The 23,902-nt window shown below is 39.3% G+C and overlaps 1 protein-coding gene across 8 annotated transcripts in view; it reads right to left on the bottom strand.

Annotated features, from left to right (window-relative positions):
- Positions 1-23,902, bottom strand: part of DCLK1 (doublecortin like kinase 1) — a 341,630-nt gene that overhangs the window by 31,849 nt on the left and 285,879 nt on the right. For all 8 annotated transcript variants that reach the window (XM_072797415.1, XM_072797419.1, XM_072797418.1 and 5 more), the window contains 6 exons: positions 23,330-23,449; positions 19,174-19,320; positions 7,766-7,899; positions 5,945-6,022; positions 5,472-5,568; positions 2,970-3,050 (listed from right to left, as the gene is read on the bottom strand). In XM_072797415.1, coding sequence (XP_072653516.1) covers positions 2,970-3,050; positions 5,472-5,568; positions 5,945-6,022; positions 7,766-7,899; positions 19,174-19,320; positions 23,330-23,449 — 657 coding nt within the window. The remainder of the gene's footprint in view (positions 1-2,969; positions 3,051-5,471; positions 5,569-5,944; positions 6,023-7,765; positions 7,900-19,173; positions 19,321-23,329; positions 23,450-23,902) is intronic.

Here is a 23,902-nt window from a genome sequence, read left to right as displayed (position 1 = left end):
ACCCTTCAAATATATATTCCTTTCTACATCCTCATTACAACTCAAGAGGCTGATTCTATTATCTTTAGTTCACAGACACAAAAACAGGTTCAAAGGAGTGAAATGACTGTCCCAAGGTTACAACAGGAGGGTGAGTTGATGCTCCTTCTGGAAGCCCACATTCCTCTGCTAGACACCTGGCTGCACACTGATGCTGCTTTTGTCCATCTGGTTTGCTAGAGCAATCCACTGAGACACCTTGCTCATGACTCTTTCGATAACATAGCAGAGGCCCAGAACACTAAGGAGCACGGTGGGATTCCCACCCAGAATGAATGAAAAAATGAGTCTGGAGTAAGGTTAAAACAAGTGATTTTAGTTGACTAGGTTTTCTGATTCTATTGTTCTACTCTATGTTTCATAAGAGACTCCCTTTTCAATTCCAAGGGCACCAAGTTGAAAAGGTCACTATATGAGCAACAGACAAAATTAGGACAAATGAGAGTCAGGAAATGCTCTCTGATGACTTCCTCAGGGCTCAGATAATTATTATTACCTCTTTCCCCCTTAGGTAGAGTCCTCAGCAGTGATCAGATAATTTGATCGCCAAATGCAAAATGTCTTGTTAAATGGACTTCCGTTTAAATGCCTAATTTATTTATTTTGATTGGTTGGTTGTTCATTTGTTGCACTTGGAGACCTTGACAAATACTAAATGCTGGCTGTGAAAGCTTATATGTGGTTTTTCATTTATGTTTTTGAGACAATAATCATTTTTCTGATTTAGTTACTACATAAATAAAATTTCAAAAGTTAAGCAATCATTTCATACATTTCGGGTTTTTTGTTTTTTTTTTTTTAAGTTTCTGCTAACATCAATATACATCAATATTTTTTCCCTTAGAATCTAAGATCCGTTAGAATTATATAAAGGGTATATTTTAGTTTTAAATCTCCTAGATAATTCCTTAAGTGTTTATCCCTGCTTTTAGGAAATGTCTTTAGGGAATCTGAGAGGGAAAACTAAAATGACAGCAGAAGTCCATGTTTTAGAGGGAGTGGTGGAGCCTAATTACCAGAAAAGTGAGACCATGTGTAAAAATGTGTACAAAGCAGGTTGAGAAGGCAGAAAGTTACTGCTGATACATGTACATGCCTTCTAAGGAGGATCCTAGGAGCAACCTAGTTTTTCAAAAGTAAAAGCCAAAACCTTCCTAATTTTGTTTCTTTATCCCACAGAGTTGGGATATATATGGATATAGGGTTATTTGGTTTGGAATCAGGTTATGGCTGTTTTCAATTGCATTACAGTCCCCTCAAATATATAGACAAACTTGCTCACATCCACAAAGTTATCTTAAAACTAATATGCATATCCTGCTGGAGCTGGCTCTGCCGGACATCTCCTTTCCAGCCTCCTTCAGGATGGAGCTCTGATCTCCTCCTCTAGTATATATCCTGTATAGGACCCCTGTTCCTACACAGAGGCTAGCTGGGGTAGCCCTTCCCCCACTGTCCTGTGACTGGTTGTATCAGAGCTTCCAGAGGGTGGACTTGGCAGGCAGTGGTCCTCTGATGAGAATGTATTTAAAAATCTAAAATGGCTATTTGCAACCTATGCAATCTCTTTCCTTTATGGCTCTTTGTGAGCCTTCAAAGGCCATGTTTCAAACTCAGATTTTCTGGCTTATTCTATGTGGTCATAATCTCACTGATTCTAGTGCTACCATGCAGTTTGACAATTTGTAGATTATGGGCTTTTAAGCAGCATGTAGATCAATCAGAACCAACTGCTGCCACCAATAAAGGCTGCATGCAGCTGGTCTGTGCCTCTTTCTCCCAGCATATCTAAGGGAAAGGTGCCATGACCTAGGTAAGTTACTTTGGAGACATTGCTAACTTGTATGAACAGTCATTATAACGATATGATATATACATGCATTCTTTTGCAATATTCGTGGTGCTTTCACATATAACAAAGGACAGGTAGATATAATGTGGTGCATAGGAATTTAAAGCAAATGGACTTGGAGTGAGGATACCTAGCTGCAAATTTTGGCTCCATGATAAACTTTGCTACTTCGGGCAAGTCACTTGCCATAGCCTCAGTCTCTGCATCTGTAAAATGGGTATAATAATACCCACTCTGCCTATCTTGAACACTGATTATTAGGCTTACATGAGATGTTTCCTAACTTTTCTCACTTCCTAGAAAAGGATAGTTTTTGTTTAGCAACCTGGGGTAAATGAAAAGGTTTTGAGGCTGGAGATGATCACTCCCAGACTCTAGCTGCCCTGCCTGACTATCCCAACGGCTGAGGGTATTAATGTCTTTACATATTTGTACATCAATGGGGAAGCTCTGCTCTATGAAAATATTTAAACAAACCTTCGCTGTATATCTATGCACATTCATATTCAACATTCATAAACATGTACCATGTATTATGAGACTCTAGTACTCAAGTAGCAGCAGCAGCAGCATCTGGGAACTTTTAGAAATTCAGAGCCTCACATCTACTGCATTAAAATCTGCATTTTATTAAGATCCTCAGGTAACTTGTGAGCATATTCAAGATTGAGAAGTCCTGTGCCAGAGTACCTCAAGCCTTATGTGGAGACCCTTGGGTCAACTGTATTTTTGGTAGGAATAACGCAAAAGCAGTACTGACTCAGAAAATCTGCTCTTATTGATGTATTCAGAATGCAGGATGGGGGACAGAGGGTAGCATCCATGTGCATGCACCTCCCCAGTCAGAAGGTAGTCCCATCTGAATCAAATGAAATGCTCTGTTCCAGGGACCATGAGAGTGCACATCGGCACAGCTACATCAGAGGCCCTCTGAGACCCCCTAACCATTTTGGCATGTTTGAGAGGGAGGAACAAACACAAACACAACAGTTGACAAAGGAGACAGCATCATGAGGAAATCTGCAATTTTAAAAGGGAATGTTAGGAGTCAGTACAGGGAAAGGAGGAAGTCACTTACATTAACCCAGGGATGCTCAAGGACCTGCACAGCCGAAAATCGCTGATCCACGTCGACCAACAACATCATGGTGATGAGCTCCTGTGGAAGGCAAATGTTTGATCCCGTTTGTCTAATTTTTATGGCAAAAATCTGAGCGTGCAGCCATACTCTTTTAGTTTGGAAAAGCTCTAAATCTTAAATATATCAACTCAACTTACCCACAGCCACACCTTTAGAAGTCAAAGGAAAGGTGAATACTTAGAATTATAAATCAATTGCTTAGAATTGAAAGAAAAAAAAGAAAGAAAGGAATATTAGAATAAATTTCATTAAAGTGTAGTTAGTAGAGAAGAAATCAGTTACACAAGTTAAAGAATTAATATCCCTTTCTCTGTCTAGAATTTTGTGCTTTATTAGCAGATTTCTAAGTTTAATATAGAAATCTGTTACATGGAAAAATTAGAGAGGAAGATAAACCATGAGAGACTCCTAGCTCTGGGAAACAAAGAAAGGGTTGCAGAAGGGGAGGTGGGTGGAGGGATGGGGTAACTGGGTGACGGGCACTAAGGAAGGCACTTGATGGGATGAGCACTGGGTGTTATACTATATGTTGGCAAATTGAATTTAAATATTTTAAAAATAAATTAAAAAGATAAAACTAAAAAAAATAAATCTGTTAAACTTGCTTCAAAAATTTCCACATCAATCAATGCCAATAAAATGGAACTATTAAGAGGCAGATGAGTGCCTGAGATTGGTGCTGAGATTAATGAGACTTCCTATGAGCTCAAAATGATTGGGACCAGGAAAGCACAGATTGAGTTTTAATGATGAGTCTGTCTTACATGTGTCCACTTTGGATTAGAAGTTCCCATGTAACAAAATGGTTAGATATGTGTTATCCAGGTCCTTACATTCACGGGGTCTGAGTATCATTCCATGATGGAGATGATTTATTTCCACTGATGTAGAGATTCTTCCTTAAAGTTCTCATTATGTTCTTCTCCCACTTCAGACTCCTTTGTGCAAGAAGGCATTCATTCCCTTTTCAACCTGGGCCAGAACTTATTAGAGCAACTGTGTTCTGTGATGCCCTTTGCCAGGGTACATGGGGGTATGGGAAGGAGATGGTCCTGTGTGTCAATGACTTTGAGCCCTCTTATTATGTGATGACAGCACTGAGGTAGATAGGTTCCTGAAGAGATTGCTCACAGGCAAATACACCTCTACCCCACAATATGATAGGACCACCCCATCTCCTTTCACCCTGCTGCCTTTCTTCTGACACTTCTCTCAACTCCTCTACATTTTCCTAGGCCTAGAGGTAGCTAGAGGTCCTGGACAGCTGAAGAAAATGAAAGCTTTGGACCCAATGTGGATCATTTTCCATGGAAAGTGGCCAGGCAGAAAAAGTCAGATTTTAAATTGAACTCACACTCAGGAATGGAGAAGGTAAAGGGATGCTGAATAATCAAGAGTCAATTATTTCTCAACATCATTTTTTTAAAAATTTAAGTCAATGCTTAGAGATGTAAGTTTAAGGAAACATTTAAAAAGTTTTCTTTCTTTTTTTTTAAGATTTTATTTATTTATTCATGAGAGACACAGAGAAGGGCAGAGACACAGGCAGAGGAGAAGCAGGCTCTATGCATGGAGCTCAATGTGGGACTCAATCCTAGGACTCCAGGATCATGCCCTGAGCTGAAGGAAGACACTCTATACTGCTGAGCCATCCAGGTGCCCCAAAAAGTTTTCTTTTTTAAGTTCCACTAGTATCTCCATGTGAGATTTTTACAGTTTTCTTTTTCTCTTATTCATTCATTATAATACATGTTAAACACCAGTTATATATTGGTCACTGCACAGGCATTGATGATACACCAATAAACCAAATACACAAAATTCCTGGTCTTGATGAAATGTGTGCTTTAGAGGGGAGAATCAGAAAATAAAAAAATAAAAATAAAAATAAATAAAGAAAATAAACAACATAAGATGTATCCACCTGTCTGTATCTACCCATCTAGAAAGGTAGATAGATAAATGTAATTAGATGGTATACCAGATGGACATGTGGGTGTAAGTGCTATAGAGAAAAATAAAGCAAGTGAGGAAGATAAGGTGAGCTAGGTAGGTTAAAGAGCTGCAGTTGAAAAGAAGGTGGTCTGGGAAGCTTCCCCTGAGAGGATGAAATTGAGTCGAGACCCGAGCAAGGTAAAGCCACAAGCTATGCTGAAATCTAAGGCGGCCTGGTATGGGCCAGGTGTAGCAAGAGGCTATAGTAATATAACTGGAGTGGCAACAGCAAGTGAGAAGGCCGGGGAAACAGAGGCACTTGGGATGGCTACAAACAGATGATTTGATGATCCTGATCTCTTGGAAAACCTAGTAATTATAACCAAAATGGACAGAAATCGCATTTAAAATATCATTAGGTCTTTTTGCATAAAACGAATCAAAATTAATAATTGCATTAATACACACCGGCTGTAAGGAAAAGGAAAGGCACTGGAAACCTACCTTTGCCGAGTCAGAAACGTTATCCCAGTACGGAGAAGGAAAGTCCACTTGTCCCATCAAAATCTGATCAAAAAGCACCTCCTGGTCGTCACCACTTCTGTTCAGGTGAACAACAACAAGGAAAAAAACAGCACTAAAATGTCAACTCAGGGTATGTCTCTTCATTCTTATGCATTAGAGCCCTTCCTTTCCCCATAAATGTGTAAAATGTGTGTTTTTAAGCAATTCAAAATGTCAATATGGAACTGTTTTGGACAATTAGGAAAGAATGAGTTTTTAAATTATATGAGGAAGATTTATGGAAGGCATGTAAATGAGCATGTACAACATAGAAAAAATAACAGGTGCTGGAAGTGAAGTTCTTATTATGTTCCTTTCCTGCTTCAGGCTCCTTTGTGCAAGAAAGGAGAATGGATCACTCAGAGAATGCAGAAATGCTTTGTCGGTGCTGAATAAAAGATTACTGCCCATACCCACGGAATGGAGGGAAACCGCACAGCAGGATGTAAGTGATTACACCAGCTGCCCAGATGTCCACCTTGAGGCCATATCTGGAAAAGTAAGTGATGTTAGAGTTAGCAAAAGTCAGGCCAGGACAAATTATGGGGCATGGTAAAATAGATGACTCTTCTATCCTAATCCAAAAACCAAATGAAACAAAATTTAAAAACTCAACAGCAAACACTAAACTAAAACCCACTGGCTAAACAGAATTCAAGGGAAGAGTAATAAAAGAGAGAGAGAGACTAAGACAAATGAATAAAAATTGAAGTAAAGCATGGCTAAAGATCATATCTAAGTATCAGTGAGAAGTTTCATCAAAAAGGTTATCAATTCAAGTCAGATCAATTTTAAGATAGTGATGGACCCTTGAAATGAAGTCTCTGATTTTAGAAATAATAATTACGAATAGGACATTTTTTGATTTGTGAAGCACTGACATACAATATCTTATGCTGTTTTTCCAACCACTCTTTACATTACATAGATAAGTACTATCACCTATTTCATAGAGGAGAAAACCAAGAATCAGAGGGGTAAGTAGTTTTGCTCAAGATGGTGGCAGAGCTGGGTTCCAACCAGGGTCTCCAAGAGCCCAATTCAATCCTCTTGCTACCCTGGGCCCTCCCTCACAGCAGACTGTCAGAGTATTCACATAATAAACCAGAAAGTGTAGCTATGCTGAAGGCAGCACCCTCTGAGGAATGTCAGACAAGGTTACAGGTGTGGGCTCCCAAATCACTCAAATTTGACAAATAAAAAAGTCCTTATCACCCCACATCCCACTTCGGGATTTCCTGATTGGCATTCCCTTCTCATCTATTCTGTTTCTCTGCCTTTCTGGTCTATGGTCAAGCAGAAAAACTATCTCCAACAGGTCTCAGTGAAATATACCACCTAGACTCCTAGGTCTGGGTTGGTGCTACTAATTGAGGGGGAAAAGTAGGGCCATCTCCCCTTGCTGTACTACCCTTCCCCAGTCCTTCTGCGGGGGGGCGGGGGGCAGTGCTTCAGAACTTTGCCTCTGACCCTTGGTAAGAAATAGAGCTGTATCCGGAAGGAGCCCTTTATTCACACAGCCTTGAGCTCAAACGCTGATTCAACCACTATCTACTCATGAGCTTCCATGATACCCAGCCATCGCAGTGAGATTATTCATGTACAAAATGGGAATCATACCATCTACTGAGAGAGTAAAAATCAAGTAAAGGACCTTAAGGCCTGGCAGACAGTAGGTACTTCGTAAATGTTAGCCCACTCACCTTCTCCCCCCATTCTAGAGATTTTCATTCATCTAATACTGCTGCACACAGAAACCTGAAAACTCCCAGTGGCCCTCTGATGCCTAAGGGTGTTTGTACTGCACAATCAATGGACCGCCAAGAGAGCCAAATGAGAGTGGGACAGGAGAATAAGGACAGCTGAGAGAAAAAAACCACAGGAGACTGTAATCACCACACACAGCAGTGTCTGTTTCTTTTATCCAAAAGCGAGTTAATTACCATCGCTATATGTTTCTCTGTTAGTCCGAACATTTCTTACTCTGGGGTTAATAACTGCTGTTCCACCTTTAACAAAGGCCGCATGGAAGCCTTGAACAAGATTGCCGTAATTGGCAACTTGATTGGAGAAACAGAGAAAATGGCTCTCACTTTAAAGTTTAGAAAAAAAAAAGTGAAAGAAATCTGATAGCTAATTCTGTCTTGATGGGACAGAGCTGTTTTCTCCTGTTCTTGAAGCAGACTAGTTCTTTGGCAAGCACAGCACTCCAATAAACCAATGGAAGCTTTTACCCAGTCTCCGCGATGATTTCTGGAGCCACATATGTTGGGGTGCCACAGACTGTGTACAGGGGGCCATCGACAATGGTGGCCAGACCAAAGTCACCCAGCTTCAGCGATTTGCTACCATCTTGGTGTTCATATACCTAAAGTAAAAGGAAAGAGTGAACTCGCCTTATGACCAAGAGCTCAAAAGCTCTTTTTTGAAGAAATGAGGGGCTTTGAGGCTTAAATTTAAGGTATTTATCACAAAGTGAAAAAAAAAAGAAAACAGGCAGTTATGCAATGATATACATACAAGAATATCTTTTTTTAAAGATTACTGCAGAATTGGAAACATGGTGAACAGCCAGCAAATGGAAATTCAATAATAAATGACAGTACGTTGATATAGTGGGATGCTACAGGACCATTAATGTGGTGATGTGGGTTTATATTTATTGAAATAAATTATTTGGGGGAACTAAGGACAGATTTCAGACTGGTTTGCATAAAATGTGTATTAAAGAAAAAATACATGCAAAGAAAAATGTCTGAAAGAACACAATGTTAGTGTGTCTGTCTCTGGGTGGAGGATTATGGGAGATTTTTTCTTTTGGCTTATCTGTATTTAATGTTTTCTACAATTAAAATTGATTTGTGTAATACAATGAAACATAGAAAGTCTCTAGTGCAGTACCTCCAATTTATGAAAATAATTACCTCTCTGTTTTAATATGTAAGAAGCTTTAAAAATATAGTTTTTTAGTAATTGAACAAAAAAACTACATGTATATTAAAATACTTTATATTCAGTGGCCCACATTTCCAACAAAACCTATTTACATTTTTTTTATTAATAATTGAAAGGGATATTAACATTTCATTTCACCTGAGGCAATTTAGAAAGATTTATCAGGTGCAGAGTCAGCATTCTGTCCAGGTTTCCTTATTAAGGCAGTAAAAATCGCCAGTCCTTCACCCAACAAATCAAGAAAAGGATGCATGTGACCATAGGCAAGTATTTATACCACTTTAATTCCAGCCCATGATCAAACCAAATGGGTCTGCTCTAAAAAGTATCCCAAACAACTTCTACTATTTCAAAGAAAAGATCAAAGGGCATTCAGGATTCTAATTCAGTGTCCTCCATTGGAATCAATAAGATAAAACCACAGTAAAAAGCTAGTATTCCCAGCAAAGGCAGTCACCAGGAGATGCCTTGAGGAAATAGTGAAGTTTTCCATGTACATCAAAATAATCCAGCTAGCAAGCTGAAGCCTGCATGTTCTTCTGTTGCTGCCTTGTGATCATCTGAACTTGATACAACAGCCTGAACCTCTTGCACAGCAAGACACATCTCCACACATCAGGAGCGCCACTACTGTTCACACTCCACGTCACCCTTTCTTTGGAAAAAGTAGATTAACTTCTCAGTTCGCTGCAGCATAAAGTGCAGATGTTTGGCCAGCTAAGTGGCAGTATCAGCAATGGTCATTTGGATCTAACTGTTTTGGCAGGGGCAGGGAGTCAGATCTTTCCTTCTGGAGAGACTGTGTCTTTTCTGGGCAAAAAAATAATATATATATATATTCTTTTACCTTTCTTCACACTCAGAACATGGAGTCTTCTCCTTAAGGGCTTGACCTGCATCTAGTTTAGGCTCTTGGGCAGGTGTCCAGAGGCTTGCGGGGTCACCTGCATTTAGGCTGTTAGGGCAAAGACAGCTGTGTGTCCTTCATTGATGTGGCTTTGCCCAGTTGTCATGTGGGACGGACACTATCCTCTCTCCTTTAACAAAGCAGCTCTCCAGCCCAGCAGTGGGAGTAAGTCTGAGTGAGGGACTCCGAGGCATTAGAGCTGCAAAACACAATCTCATTCCCAGCCTAAATGTTCTCTGGCAAAAGAAATTTCTAAATCATAGTCTGAGCACCTCAGCCATTCTGGTCATCCAAGTGACAAGCAAATGTTTTTCATGAACAGAAACCTGAGATGGAAACATCTAGAAGATCATCTAGTTTATTTCCCGAAGAGAGAATTGTTTACTTCCCTAATTCCATTTTGTTAGCAATAACCTTTCTAAAATGCAAAATAAACTCTCACTTTGATGTTCTGTTAGGTCCAAACATCCATAGTTCGTGTTTTATGAGTTTGTGCAGATTTCAATTTACACAACTCCATTTACACAGGAATTTTGTGGTTTTTCTCTAAACATACTATCTATTATCACCTAACTTTATTCAAAAGTTGGATGAAAGAAGATGTTGGCAGATCCAGTCATAAGTCACATTTTGGTTCTGAATATGAACATGTATTTCTCCTACACCTAGCAAAGGTTTTATTTTTGAGCCTCTACATCTTACTTAATAGGAATTCCATCTCATATGCAGCCATATGCCAGTTATATTTAATATACTGAGCAACAAAGTTCAAAGTTTCAATAACTAAGGGGAAAAAAGCACGAAAAAATATCTTATCTAAACTAAGAAAATTAGGATTACATAAAAGTAATGACTCTTTTAAATAAACCAACAGTATTAAATAAAACACACAGAATCTATCATTTTAATGTTCTTTTTATCTCTGACACTTCCACAACGTTTTTGCTTTGAAAAAACATAGAATTTTCATGAACATAAAGAAGTTAACTTGATGCTTATGATAGACAATACGAGAGACAAAGCCCTAATCCATGTAATTGAAAACATTTCTAGACACAACGACATTAGAAATGCTTCAGCAAAATGTTTTTGCAGGTGAATAAATGTCCAGGCCTTTGGTTTGGAATTCTGTTTAACTTACTGTCAGGCAGGGCAGGAAACAAGGTTGCCTTGGGTTTTCCTCTGTCAACACTTTGAGAGAAGGATACAGAAGAATATATTCCAGTGTTCCTCTCCTCCAATGGGAGAGCACCTTTCCTAAGCAATATAATAAGCCCACTTCACAACTGAGGTTCCCCATTAGCGCTTGCTACAACCTGCGCAGGGCTCACCCTTATCTTTTACCAAGCCAGTTACAGAGGGGCACGGAGGAGGCCATTTAAAAATGTAATTTAAATTCTGTTAAAATCACAGATTGCTAAACACATCTGTTTCAAACATACAGGCGTGCGTGAGCCCAGGCGTGTGTGTGTGTGCACGTCTGCACACACACACACACACACACACACACACACACACACTCAAAAAGCCATCTCCAGAAAGTATTTTCCCAAATGGCAGCTATAAATTTACTTTGAACTAAGTTTTTAATTAAAAGTTAGGAATTGGAAACGCTTCTAACAAGTTCACATTTAAAATGTGGAGTCCTTGGCTTATAGCGCTCCCTGAATCGATGCTGACCTTTGGTCCTCTGCATGTCTCCTCATCCTGAACATCTTCCAGGAGGGACATTAACAGGCTGCAAGCACAGGCTTGGGCAGCCCAATCCAGCAAGTGGAGTTCTGCTGCACAAAAGAACTTTTTGCTATAACTGTATTTTAAAGCCTCCATAAAACATGACCCACAAGTGAGCTGGGAATACATTGATTGTCAATCAATGAGTATTCACAACATGAGATATAATTTAATGTTCATCCCAAGCCCTTTAAATACTATAGATGTTCCCCCACATTTTAAACACTGAGAGGCTATTAAAGAGACGGGGATTAGTGCAAATTACCAGTATGTAGTGCTTTCACTGTTTTAACTAAGCAATAAAACTGTGTAATTGTACAACACTAATTGAATGCAGCTACACATAATTGTGGGCTGCCATATGTATCCTATTACCATAAAGATTGTCAGTATTTTGTAAGCTACTCTTGTGATCATTGCAGATGGCTACAGTCAGAGAAGTTGTTCTCTAGGGTTTATTATACGGCTATAAAGACATCCCATGATTTGACAGACTAAATGTGTTAAATGGCAACAATTATGAAAAAAGTCCCAATTAAAAGCTGAAGGCATGTCCCACCAAGATACAATACAGTGAAAGGTCAGGTATTAGGTTTTAGGCACACTGGCATTTTATACAGGGTTTTTCCTTTTTGAGGAAGAGTTTTCTTTTTGTTTCTCTTTCGTTTATTTTGGGTTTTGCAGTAGCTGTAACTTACTGAACAGTAGATGTTTGGGCATAGGCCTGATTTCCTTTGGATTAGAAACTGAGACCATTTGGAAAAGTTATTTGAAAAAAATAAAAAATTTAATATATAGTCATAAAATGCAGCTGGTGGCCATAAAATAATATGAAAATTCACAGATAACCTGAACCCAGGCAAATGGTTTCTGAGATTCCCATAATAGAGAACTAAAAGCTGACTAATATAACAGATGTGTTGGAACAAACATAATTCTCAATGTTGCTGTGAATTCAAAGATAACCCTGCTGAAATGCTGGCTAATGAATCATTAGTATCCATGGAAATATTTTTCACAGAGGAGCCCAATAGGTACTAAAAAAATTTCTCATCAAATAGAATTGAACAAAGGTGGCATGAAATTGACAGTCATGAAAAAAAGTCAATTTACTTTTTAACAAATATGGTGTCCCTTTAAAAAAGACACTGATTTTCTTCCAGCCACGATATATGGCCTTTACAGTCCTTTCTAAGGAAAATGAATTAAACTTAAGCCTTTAATCTTTAAGAAGTGAAGTAAAACAACATTAATGCAGGAAATTATTTTACAAAATGCACTTTATGGTCCACATACTTTAAAATTAAACCTCCTGGAAAAAATTATTGTAATGTAAAAATCTTTATGAAATCAAACAAATAATAAAGATCGCATAGATGTCAGAACAGGAAAAAAAGAAGTCAGAAGAGGGGTAACGATATCAGAGGGAAAAATAAAATAGCTCCTAAAGTATTAACTCTAGAGATATCTTGGGAAGAATGAGGATGAGTGGAAACTCCAGAAAGCCCGATTCTCATCCTCACTTTAAAAGAGTCATCAAACTATCTAAAGGGGAGTTCTACATAGCTGCAGTGAGATCCGTGCAACAGGCACGTCTGGATTCTGTGAGCCATTGCACATACATACCCCCTTGTTAAAACTGTGGGAACTTAATGTCATTGCAATTTTTAAAACTCGTATTACATTTTTGTCACACAAGCAATATCCAATATGTCGTTGTAGGGAAATTAGAAAAGACAGGTAATTACAGAGGGAAAGGAATTAAGCTCACCCATAATCTTGACACCTAGAAATAACCATCATTAACATTTTGGGATATAAACTTCCAGCCCTTTCTTTACCTCTCTTTCCTGCTTTTCTTTTGCCACTGGACAATATATCCTGAGTGAATAAGCATGTATCTACATCACGATTTTCAGTGGCTCCTGGATATTCCATTGCATGGATGTACCATCAGTAATAATCCCAACAGCTACTACCACTGCTATTTACTGAGCACACGGGATATGTCGGGCATTGTGTTGAGGAGTTCATGCTCTTTATCCTATCTGATCTTCACAACAACCTATTAAGTCATCTTACTGATATTTTGCAGATGACAAAATTGAATCTCAGAGATGTTGCACTGTTGTTCAATGTTTGCACAGCAAATAAGTGGGAGAACCAGAACCTAAGCTTAGGTAACATCCGAGTCCAAGATTTTAACCAGAATGTCCTCCTTCCCCCTCATCATGCCATTATTTAACTAATTAGTGCCCTAAGTTGTTTCCAAATATATGTATATATTTTTTTCATACTAAAAACCACTGAGACTCAAAAAAAAAAATAAAATAAAAACCACTGAGATGAACAACCCTACATATGGATAGAGATCTGATTTTTTTCTCTTTAGGTTACATTTGCAGAAGTAGTATTACTTGATCATGGGATACTCATACTATTTAAGGTTTCAATTATTTATTAGCAAATTACCTTTCAGAAAGCTTCTCTGAAGTTACTCTTGCACCAACACATGTGAGATAATTGGTATCCTAATAACCTTTCCAATACTATATGTTCTTATTATTAATCTTTGCTAGTCCAGTAAGGCCATGTCATTTTAAATGAGATGAGTGATACTATTTCAGTCCCTAATGACAGAAGGGATGAGTAGTGGAGCAGACAGACCCAGGCCAACCAAGGCAACACACTACACTTTTATTTCCTGTGTTTTCTCACGTGCAATCACAGGTCCTTGGAAGAAGGCCCTCAGCAAATGTGCTAGTAAAGTAGCTGGTATATTCTTATACTAAATGATGTTTTGGGAAAATGTTGTCTTACTTCTATTTTTCCCTTAACTTTTATCCAAATTAGGAGAGCAGAATTTTTTTTTTCCTAAACACCTATAAAAATGATCATTCAGGTTCTGCTTGGTCATTTTCAATGACAATGGCTACATGTAATAAAGGCCAATTCTGTCATTTGCCACAACAGGTCTTCATTTCACATCAATAATAACGCAGGGCAGTTGGGGCAGGGCTAGTGACAGAGTCCTGAGAGGCCTCGGGCTCCTTTCTCCTGGATCCCCCAATCATCAGTCAAACTCTGCTGGCTCAAGATCATATGACAGTGGACTGACTGCAAATCTACTCAACTGTGCTTTTGCCTAGGTCTTCTAGATGCACTCTATCTGTGGCACTTGCCTTGTGTACCAGTGTAGTTAGCTATCTTACCATAAAATGGATTTATTTGGAGATTAAGGGTCATGGGATTAAGGCAGAAGGAAATCTGCCATTTTGTGGGCTTGGGGCTGGCTTGAACTGGAAACCAAGAGGAGCTGGAGCATATCAACACTTGGAAAGAACACGATACCTTACTGTTACGTATAATCCAATTAGTGAAACAGAGGCTCATGTGCTAGGCATGCCATTTTGATGGGCAGCCAGAAGCAGGTACAAATACCTGGATAGACAGTTTCTAAAAGGAAATTTCTGGTACTGATAGGCAGATTTTCTGAGAAACTGCTTTCTCCCAGAGCTGGGGAGTTGAGAAGGAAAATGGTTTTTGAACATAAACTTTTATATTTCAAGAAAATGGCTGTTTTTTTCTGGAATCTAACAAAAACTCATCTTCTAAGTTATATTTTTGCCATTAGATACTTTGATTTTCCTAAGGAGGTGGCATCTGTATATACATTTTAAAAGGCCCTCCCAGGGGCACCAGTGTGGCTCAGGGGTTAAGTATCTGCCTTTGGCTCAGGGCATAATCCTGGAGTCCTAGAATCTGGTTCCGCATCAGGCTCCCCACAGGGAGCCTGCTTCTTCCTCTGCCTGTGTCTCTGCCTCTCTCTCTGTGTCTCTCGTGAATAAATAAAAAATCTTAAAAAAATAAAATAAAATAAAAAATAAAAGACCCTCCCAACTCCTTGGAAGAAACTCAGGCTGTTATTGAGAATTTTTCCTGCCAAGGGTGCAAGCTTGCCATCTAGTGGTGACTCCTGCAAACTGAAGGCGGTTGATCCCAGGAGGACAGTTCTGGTGGTTTTGTTTGTTTTTTAAAAAGCAAAATGTCTCTTTTAGTTATATACTATCTTCACACACACACACACACACACACACACACACACACAGGTCCTGTGCACAAGTATAGCTGGGGAAACACTGCACTATCCCCACTCCGTGGCATTTAGACTGAGGCCCATGTGAGTCCTCAGTGTAATGAATGAGTTGAAGAATGGCTTGGACCTCTCATGTTGGGTCTGTCCTCTAGTCTGTGAAGAAGTGTCACTCATTCACTCACTCTTTCATCTCATCCACCCTCCCATCCCACTGGTCACTCCAGAACTGGATCATTAAGCTCCAGAACTGACAGCAAAAAGAACCATGTAAGATCATTGAGATGATTAACTTGTGAAAACAAAAACAAAAGAAAACAAACAAAACAAAAAATTAGGAATGATACAATAATAAAACTATAGGGGGTACTTATATTGGGTCAATTCTCATTTTCACACCAAATGTGGCTGGAAACACCACTGTAAATCAAATCATGTTCTCTCATTAAAAGACCTTGACCTAACAAATACATAGACTTGAATAGGTCAATATAGATCCCTAAGGCCAAGCTACAACATTTTTATATATCTCTATAAGGATTAAAAATAAAAAATTCTGGAAGTTCCATAATTATGGTACTGTATAAAATAAAATCTATTGCTGAATTTGACACTTAAAAAATAATTCTTTGCTAGTTATAACAAACATTAAACACTTAGCTGGCAAGAATCTTATTAGTAATCTAACAATTTAGGCTTTTTTGAGGTTCCTTAATAAAAGAGTAATGCAAAGTGTGGAGTGAGGCCTTTTTATTTGGTAAGTTTATTTATTTGGCAGTAAAAAAAATGGACTCGAAATCTTTAAATTTGTCATAGCATTTTTCAAAAATAGTCTCTAGCTCTACATTTTGCCAGGAGATGGCAAATCCATGCATGGGTAGATAGTAAAATTTGAAAAGCAATGTCAAAAAAGATGCAAGATGATTTCTATAACATATAATTTGTTGTGAAACAGTTTTATTTTTAGGAATAATTTAATTTTTATTACAAATAAAACGGGAATAAAAAAGAATGAAGCTAATAGTTCCATGTTATCTTTTTATCTTTATAAAATCCCCTTAAAGGAGGCTCAAAGGAGTTAAGAAACTTGTTCAAGGTCATAAGACCAGCCAGTGGAAGAGTGAAGCACTTGGTTTTGAACTTTGGTGCATCTGACTATAAATCCTCAGTATGTGAATGTGCCTCCCATGACGATTTGCTCTTATTTCCACATAAAGGTCAACAGAACGTGAAATTAACAGAAGTCGCAAGTTCAGTTAGTGATGTCCTAATTTTGTTCAATTTTTCTATTCTTCTACCTATTTTTTAATAGATTTATCCCTGTAAAACTCACCAACTCTTATTACTTCCCTAGAGTAAGAAAGTACTAAACTGGAGAAGCAGAATTACTTTAGTTCATATACATATATATCAGACCTATATTGCAAATGACTTCAGTGGTGTGTGTGTATTTCACATCCCTGCATTGGAAAAGAAAGGAAAAAAAGAGTGAACTTTTTTCTTTTTCAGTAATTTAAAAAAGTAAAATATGTTAGAACGAGCACAGTATTTTCAAAGTGTCCTGCAAATTGTAATTTTAGAAAAAGTACCCTGCTAAGTAATCATGTATGGCATTTACAGAAATAGATAACGCTCTGGTGAGAAGCAAGTGAGCAGTGTCACACAAAACCAAACTGCAAAGGGTGGGTGGGTGGGGGGAAATGAAACTTTAATTTTTCAATCACTGAATTTTTGGGACTTAGAGAAGTTTTTAAACAAAGGCTAATTGTGAGTCTGTTCCCATGAGATGATCCTACATAATTCAGGACAGAGGAGTAATGAATGCAGACAAGAGAAAATTGCTGCAGGTTACGGAGGCAACTATGCAGAAGAGAATGTTCTGGCGACTGCGGAGATGTGGAATTTGAGGGGCAATTAAGTCAGAACTCCGGCACTTGACCTCAGCTGCCTTCATTAGCCAGTAGCTCCAAGTTTATGAACGTAATTACGGTGAACTAACTGCATGTGTATTTATTTCTTGAATGCCTCTTTTTCCTACTTGAATCTCAACTCCATGAAGGCATCTGTCTCTCTGTTCCCTGGCACCACATTTGGCACAAAGCAAGCATGCAATAAACCTCCCTCATGCACAGCTTCATGTCGTCTAGAGGTTAAAATCTTGGACTCTGGAGTAGGGCAGGGCTAGGCTGAGATAGGAGTTCTTCCACATATGACTTATAATGGCTTTATGCAGGTCTTTTAACTTCTAGGCACTCAGTTTCCTTAACCTGTGAAATGGGACAGTAATAGAATTTACCCCATTTGTCCGTTGTGAGGATTAAATGGGATGAGGGTAAAGCGCAGGGCAAACTCATGGGTAGGTGGCCATCTTAGCAGATGTCACCAGCCCTTTCTGTGTAGTGGGAGTTGAGTTGCTCATCTGCTTCTACACTCAAATGCTCATTTGGGTCATGTGGGGGAGCTTGTTTCCACGAAGATCTGTACCCTGTCACCAGTCACCAGATTCTGATTTGCTAGGGCTGCAGGGAGGCTCAGAAATTTGCATTTTTAAAAGGCATCTGGGAGTAGTTCAGATGCAGGGAGTCTTGGACCACCCTTGGAGAAGCACTGCTTTAGAGAGAGAATCCTCAATTCCCAGATTTCTGAAGAGATGGACAAACTAACAGTAATATATAATACATGACTCTTGGGCCTGGGTAATGAAAGTTAAAGAACTAGCATCTTAGTTGGGGTGGGTGGGTTGGGGGAGTTTATTATTTATTTATTTATTTATTTATTTATTTATTTAGGTGGGGGGAGTTTAGAAAATGAATAGGTTTCATTAAAATTCCAGCATGGAAAGCCAGCAAAATTTATGTTACTCCCATATTCACCAGTGACAGCTCGCCGATGCCCAGTTTCTGTCTTCTCAATTATTTCCAATACTGTCCCTTTAACGTCTGGACTAGGAAAGGACTCTCGTTTGTTTGCTTCAAGAACTCTCAGTGTTGCCCCAGAGACATGGAGTTCAGAAAAGTAAAACAAATAATTATAGAAGGGGATAGGGATGTCTCTGATTTTTTTTTAAAGATTTTATTTATTTATTCATGAGAGACACAGAGAGAGAGGCAGAGACACAGACAAAGGGAGAAGCAGGCTCCATGCAGGGAGCCCCACGTGGGATTCGATCCCGGGCCTCCAGGCTCACACCCTGGACTGAAGGCAGTGCTAAACAGCTGAGCCACCGGGGCTGCCCATGTCTCTGATTTTTAAAACCAGTGTTATGATTATTTTTATGCTGAAGGGTGTCTTTAAAACTCATGATGTATTGTCTTAGCCTTTAGATCATATTATTGAAAACTAAATTTGGGGGGGCTTCCTTTTTTTTCTAAGTAAAAACTTTTTAAAAAAAGATTTAAGATTTTTTAATTTAAAAAGATTATTCATGAGAGACACAAAGAGAGGGGCAGAGACATAGGCAGAGGGAGAAGCAGGCTCCTTGTGGGGAACCCAAAGCAGGACTCGGTCCCAGGACCCTGGGATCATGATGTGAGCCAAAGGCAGAGGCTCAACTACTGAACCACCCAGGTGTCCACTAAGTAAAAACCTTTAACATCAAAGTGCTGTAGATACATTAATATACATGTAAATACTCCTCATGACTCTCTTGGTCTAGCCCAAGGTGTCAACCACAGCCCTGGATTTCCCAAGCTCTATTCCCCCAAGGCTGTCTGAGGTTTTTATATGCTAATTATTAGTCAAGTACTCCCAACAGCCCAGGAACCCTTAGAAATACACTTAAAAAGGTTAGTTTCCAGCTCAAGTCCAGCTAGAAACTAGCCTTTAAAGTATATTTCTTTTCAAAAAAGAAATATAAGAAAGAAAAGAATATAGGAAAGGAAAAAAAAAGAAGTATTCATATTCACTTATGAGTGCTTAGAACTCAGGATGCTTGAGGTTAGAATTCCTCTTACCAGTAGATTCTCTGGCTTAATGTCCCGGTGGACGATGTTCAGGCTGTGCAGGTATTTGATGGCGCTGGCCAGATTGTACAGCATCCCACTGGCGTCTCGTTCAGTGTATTTGTTAGTTGAAGTAATGGCATCAAAGAGGTCTCCTCCCTGAGAAGAGAACAGCAGGTGGAGCAGCATGTTAGCAGATGATCCAGTGGTGCCTCCTGGAGAGGTAACTGACAGATTATCAAGGAGATGGAGAAGCATGCAGGATCTTTGGGCTCCTAGGGCTTTCCCTGCCACTTCCATTGCAAAGGCCCACAGACTTCCTATGGTGATTTCTTTCCCCACTGTGAAAGCCAGTATGGCATCTCCTCCATAGCTCAAAGGAGCAGGTGAGGATTCTCTGCCATCCAATGTGCAGTGGTTTCCACAGCCCCAACCAGGGAGGAGAGGCGGAGCCAGGTCTCCAGGGCAGAGGCCTGTGACCCCTGGGTGCCCTGGCAGCATGTACCACCTGCCTCATACTAACTGCCAGCAGAAGTTCAAAGTCATAATCCCAAAGCTCTCAGAATGAGAAACAGGTAATACTGCAGATCACATCCTTAACAAAATGTTCTGCTGCCTTATGAAGTACGCGCGCGTGCGCGCACACACACACACACACTCCATTCGCTTCATTCTCTAGATTTAGCTCTCTTGGAGTGGGTGTAATGTTTTCTTTTTCAATAATGTGCTTCTTTGTAAGGAGCAGAGAAAAGGACAGAAACTGTCATTTCAATGATGAGAGAGAAAGAGAGGAGGAGATAGGAGGGTGGAGAAATTTCAAAGAAAGTTTTCTAGGACCATTTTGTTCAGATGAATAATCTGAACTTTTGTTTCCCTTGTTCCTTGCTAACATATTGTTATTTGGAGAAATAGAATGCTTTTAGGCTCCAATTTTAGTTCTATTTATTTGAAACCCTTTCAGAAATTTGGGTCTGATTTACTAACAACGTTTGCATCATTCTTGCACACAATGCACCAAATAGCTGAGCACAGGAGCCAACTGTGTTCATCTATTGCCTAATGTGGTAAGGGATTTCATTTTTTGTTTTTAAATAGCAAAAGCAAAATATAGGCCTTACAGGCTGATGATTTTTGAATTTCACGAGCTGGCCTATCCTCTGTTCCCCTGTACCAGCCTCCACTCAGGAGGCTGCTCCCACAGCCCATTCAGCCTTGACAGTTCCCAACCTGAGCACCTACATTTGTGTCAAAATGAACACTTTCTCAGCTTTCTCTTTCTCTCAAAGGTAAGGCTGCCAAATGCAGGTTTACAGGTTGTTTCCATGCCTCCAGGAGGCAGGATTTTCAGTGTGGCTATGTGAACAGCACCCTGATGTAGTGAGATGTGTGCATGGCTGTGTATGATGATCCTGCGATGACTCCACAGTTGTCCTAGTCATCTAGGTAAGCTTCAGGCATCCTGTGAGCTTGCTTCCTCTGCATCCTCAACGACGCAGTCAGCCAGTCCTTCCTGTAAGGCATGTCACATACACAGCTCTTCTCCTGGTTAAGAGCTATTGCTGCACTATCCCTGGGGGCTCCATGTGGCCTCACAACCTGCACTGCCTCCCAGGCTCTTTATTTGAAGCATCCAAGGAACTGACTGTTACCTTCCCACCTGGTATGTTGGCCTTCTCCTTCTCTCTTCAAAAAGTTGGCATTCCTTTCCCATGGCTCTCCATGTTCGGGTGCCCTCCTAATTCCAACCTGTCTCATTGCATCTCCTGCCACTAGCTAGACCAGTTTGTCGACTTTATGCTCCAGGGAGGATATTCTTCCCCCATCATTAAAACATGCCCAAATCACCCTGCGTTCCAAGCCTGTCCTTCTTAGAACCCCCTTCCTAGAATGTCCCATCTGGTGCCTTTGTCTCTCTCCTGCTGATCAGTTAGGGCCTGGCCACAGCCTCTGAATCCCTTCCTCTGAACACATTTGCAATTTGCATGGGCACATATCTGTAGGCAGAAGTCTAAAGTCTTGTTCTTATTAATTATGGAATTTCACTTGTAATTACTGTTACTTCACTATTTTCTAGAATACAGGCCTTGTTTATCCTAAAGCCACAGGCACTCTTTGGCACACCATCAGACTCATGACAAGTATGGCCCTAGCTACAATTCTCCGGGGAAATGTTTATGGGAGCCTTTCAACTCAAGCCTGGGGTTGGCCTTCACTTCTCAGGATGCTTCCAGATCTGGCCTCACAGCAGTTGTGGAGCAGCCTAAATGTAAGGGTGTGATCTGGTGGTACAATTGAGAAGTCCCGATGCTGGACTATGCAGACACTCTCTGGCCTTGTTGGGCTATCCTGGTCAAATTCCCAGAGGGAATTTGCAAAAGGCTGTTAAGTGAAGTGAAGCCTCCCAGTGGTAACTGAGCTATTGTCACCTGACTAAGCATCTCAGTGACAGCCTAGGCTTTCCCACCAAAATGCATTCTGAACTCTTAAGCCTTCACTGCTTTCATTTCTCAGCTTCAAATTTGTTTGTCTTAACTCTTCAAGAATCAGCCAATAAAAGGAGGCTAATCAGTTTTTAACAGCGTACAGAAGGGCAACAGGAATGGTTTGAATTTGTTGCTCTGAAAATTAAAATCATTGTAAAAATATTATCCTTGGACCTAGAGAAAGTATATTTTACAATATGGGTGATTACCAAACTCTACATGGCAATAAAGCACCAATATGAAAATCTTCCAAATAACTGAAATCAACCTTTCTTTGTTGAAATAATAGTTTACCATTTTTATCTCCCTCGGTCTCAAATGAGGCAATACCTTTGTTTCACTACAAATCAACAAGTCCCACTTCTCTGAAAGAAACAAATCCTAACATAAAGTAGGAAAAAGCAGGCTTCATCTGCAAATACAAATAACCCCTAAAAAAAAAAAAAAAAGCCAACAGATCTAGAGTAAAGCAACTCTGAATAATAAAAGCTTAAAGGGCCCTCAAATGAGCATTTTTCTACATAGTAACAGATTAGTTTATTACATGCTGTCTTTGTCTTAAGTCTTTACAGAAGGAAATGCCACATTCCACAGTGCTGATTCCTGCCACCAGCTGGGGCGTGTGATTCCAAACATGGTTCCCGGAGCCCCAGGCACTCACTGATGGGTGCACACAGTTGATGCAGAGGGTGGTGTGACTAATTTACGACATTTTACAACTAAAGTAGAAATTAGTTACACCTTCAGTTAGATTAACATAATAGGAAAAAGGCTTGAGAAAAACAGCACTTCATGAACACTAGACACTAAATTTGTAAAAGCTTTTAGTTACTGAAAATTTTAAATATGGAAGTAGAGGGAACAGGAGAGTCACCTTTCACTTAGATTCAGCCATTATCAATATATGGCCATTTCTATCCATATTCTATGATTTAATAAAATACAAATGTAATTTTACGTAACAAGATGAGGTTGTAACATCTACTGAAAGGCAGCAGAATATTTTCTACTGTGATTTTTCTATGACGTTGGTGACTAAAAGTTTAAAGCTTTTCCTTTCTTTTTTTTTTTTTTTTTAATAAGAATGGTTGATACCTTTGGATGTGGTTCGTGAAAAAGTACACAATTTCTACTACAATCTTAACAACAATGATCATATTGGTACCAAATACTTTCTGTGTATTAGAAAATACATAGTGGAGGGTGCTCAGTCAGTTGAGTATCAGACTCTTGACTTTGCCTCAGGTCATAATCTCAGAACCATGAGATCAAGTTCCACATTGGGCTTAAGATTCACTCTCTTCCTCTCCTGCCCTTCCCCTCACAAAAAAAAAAAAAAAAAAAAGAAAGAAAGAAAAAAGAAAGAACGAACATGGTGAAAGCCACCTTTCTTATCTTCACCATAACACTCCTAGTATGTACTATTAATCTTCTCATTTTACCTTTGAGGAGACAGAGGTACAGAGAAGTATACCCAACGTCAGAAAGCTATATGTCAAGGTTGGGACTTGAATTCTTGCGGTATAACTCTAGTGTTAATACTCTTAACTGTTATGCCAATACATGGACATGAAAGACTAAACATTGGTAGACGGAAATAAAGGAGATAAAATAGAAAATAAAGAGCTCGATCAGATAGGAAAGTGTGGTACCTTGTGGGTTTATTCTTTTTCTAAGATACACACCTTTACTAATTCCATGACAAGATACAGTTCTGTTGGCACATCCATCTCTTCGATCAGAAGAACAATATTGGGATGTTTCACTCTTCTTAAAATAGACACCTCATTCTGGATCATGTGCTCCTGTTGAAGAGAAAAGTTACCTCAATCAATATACACATCAAAATACATGAGGAGCTAACTTCAATGAGTGAAACTATACTGAGGATCAAAGGAGATATGCTTTGGCAAAAGAGAATGAGTATATCCTAGATTGAGATACTCAGCCTAGAACTGCCAAAAGATGTTGAAGGTCCTCAGATGATGCTTGCAGCCTATCAGGATAAGTATAATTGCATATAGAAGGATGGAATGAAACTTACATTGCAAAAGTAAATGAAGAAAGTAAAGAGGCAAACAACGATAATGGAACAGAAATAAAATCATTCCAATTAACTTTTATTGCAAGAATATTTATAGGATAAAGTTATGTTCCAATAAATATATAACATTCTATTCCACCAAAATGCAATTCTTGGGGTGACCTTATGTTTATTTGGGAACTGATCTTCGTGTTTCTACCCCAGCAACCCCCTA

Source organism: Canis lupus, chromosome 24, assembly GCF_048164855.1.
Source record: "Canis lupus baileyi chromosome 24, mCanLup2.hap1, whole genome shotgun sequence".
Taxonomy (NCBI): Eukaryota; Metazoa; Chordata; class Mammalia; order Carnivora; family Canidae; genus Canis; species Canis lupus.
The sequence above is the reverse complement of the archived record's forward strand: the minus strand, read 5'-3'. Positions and strand labels throughout refer to the sequence as shown.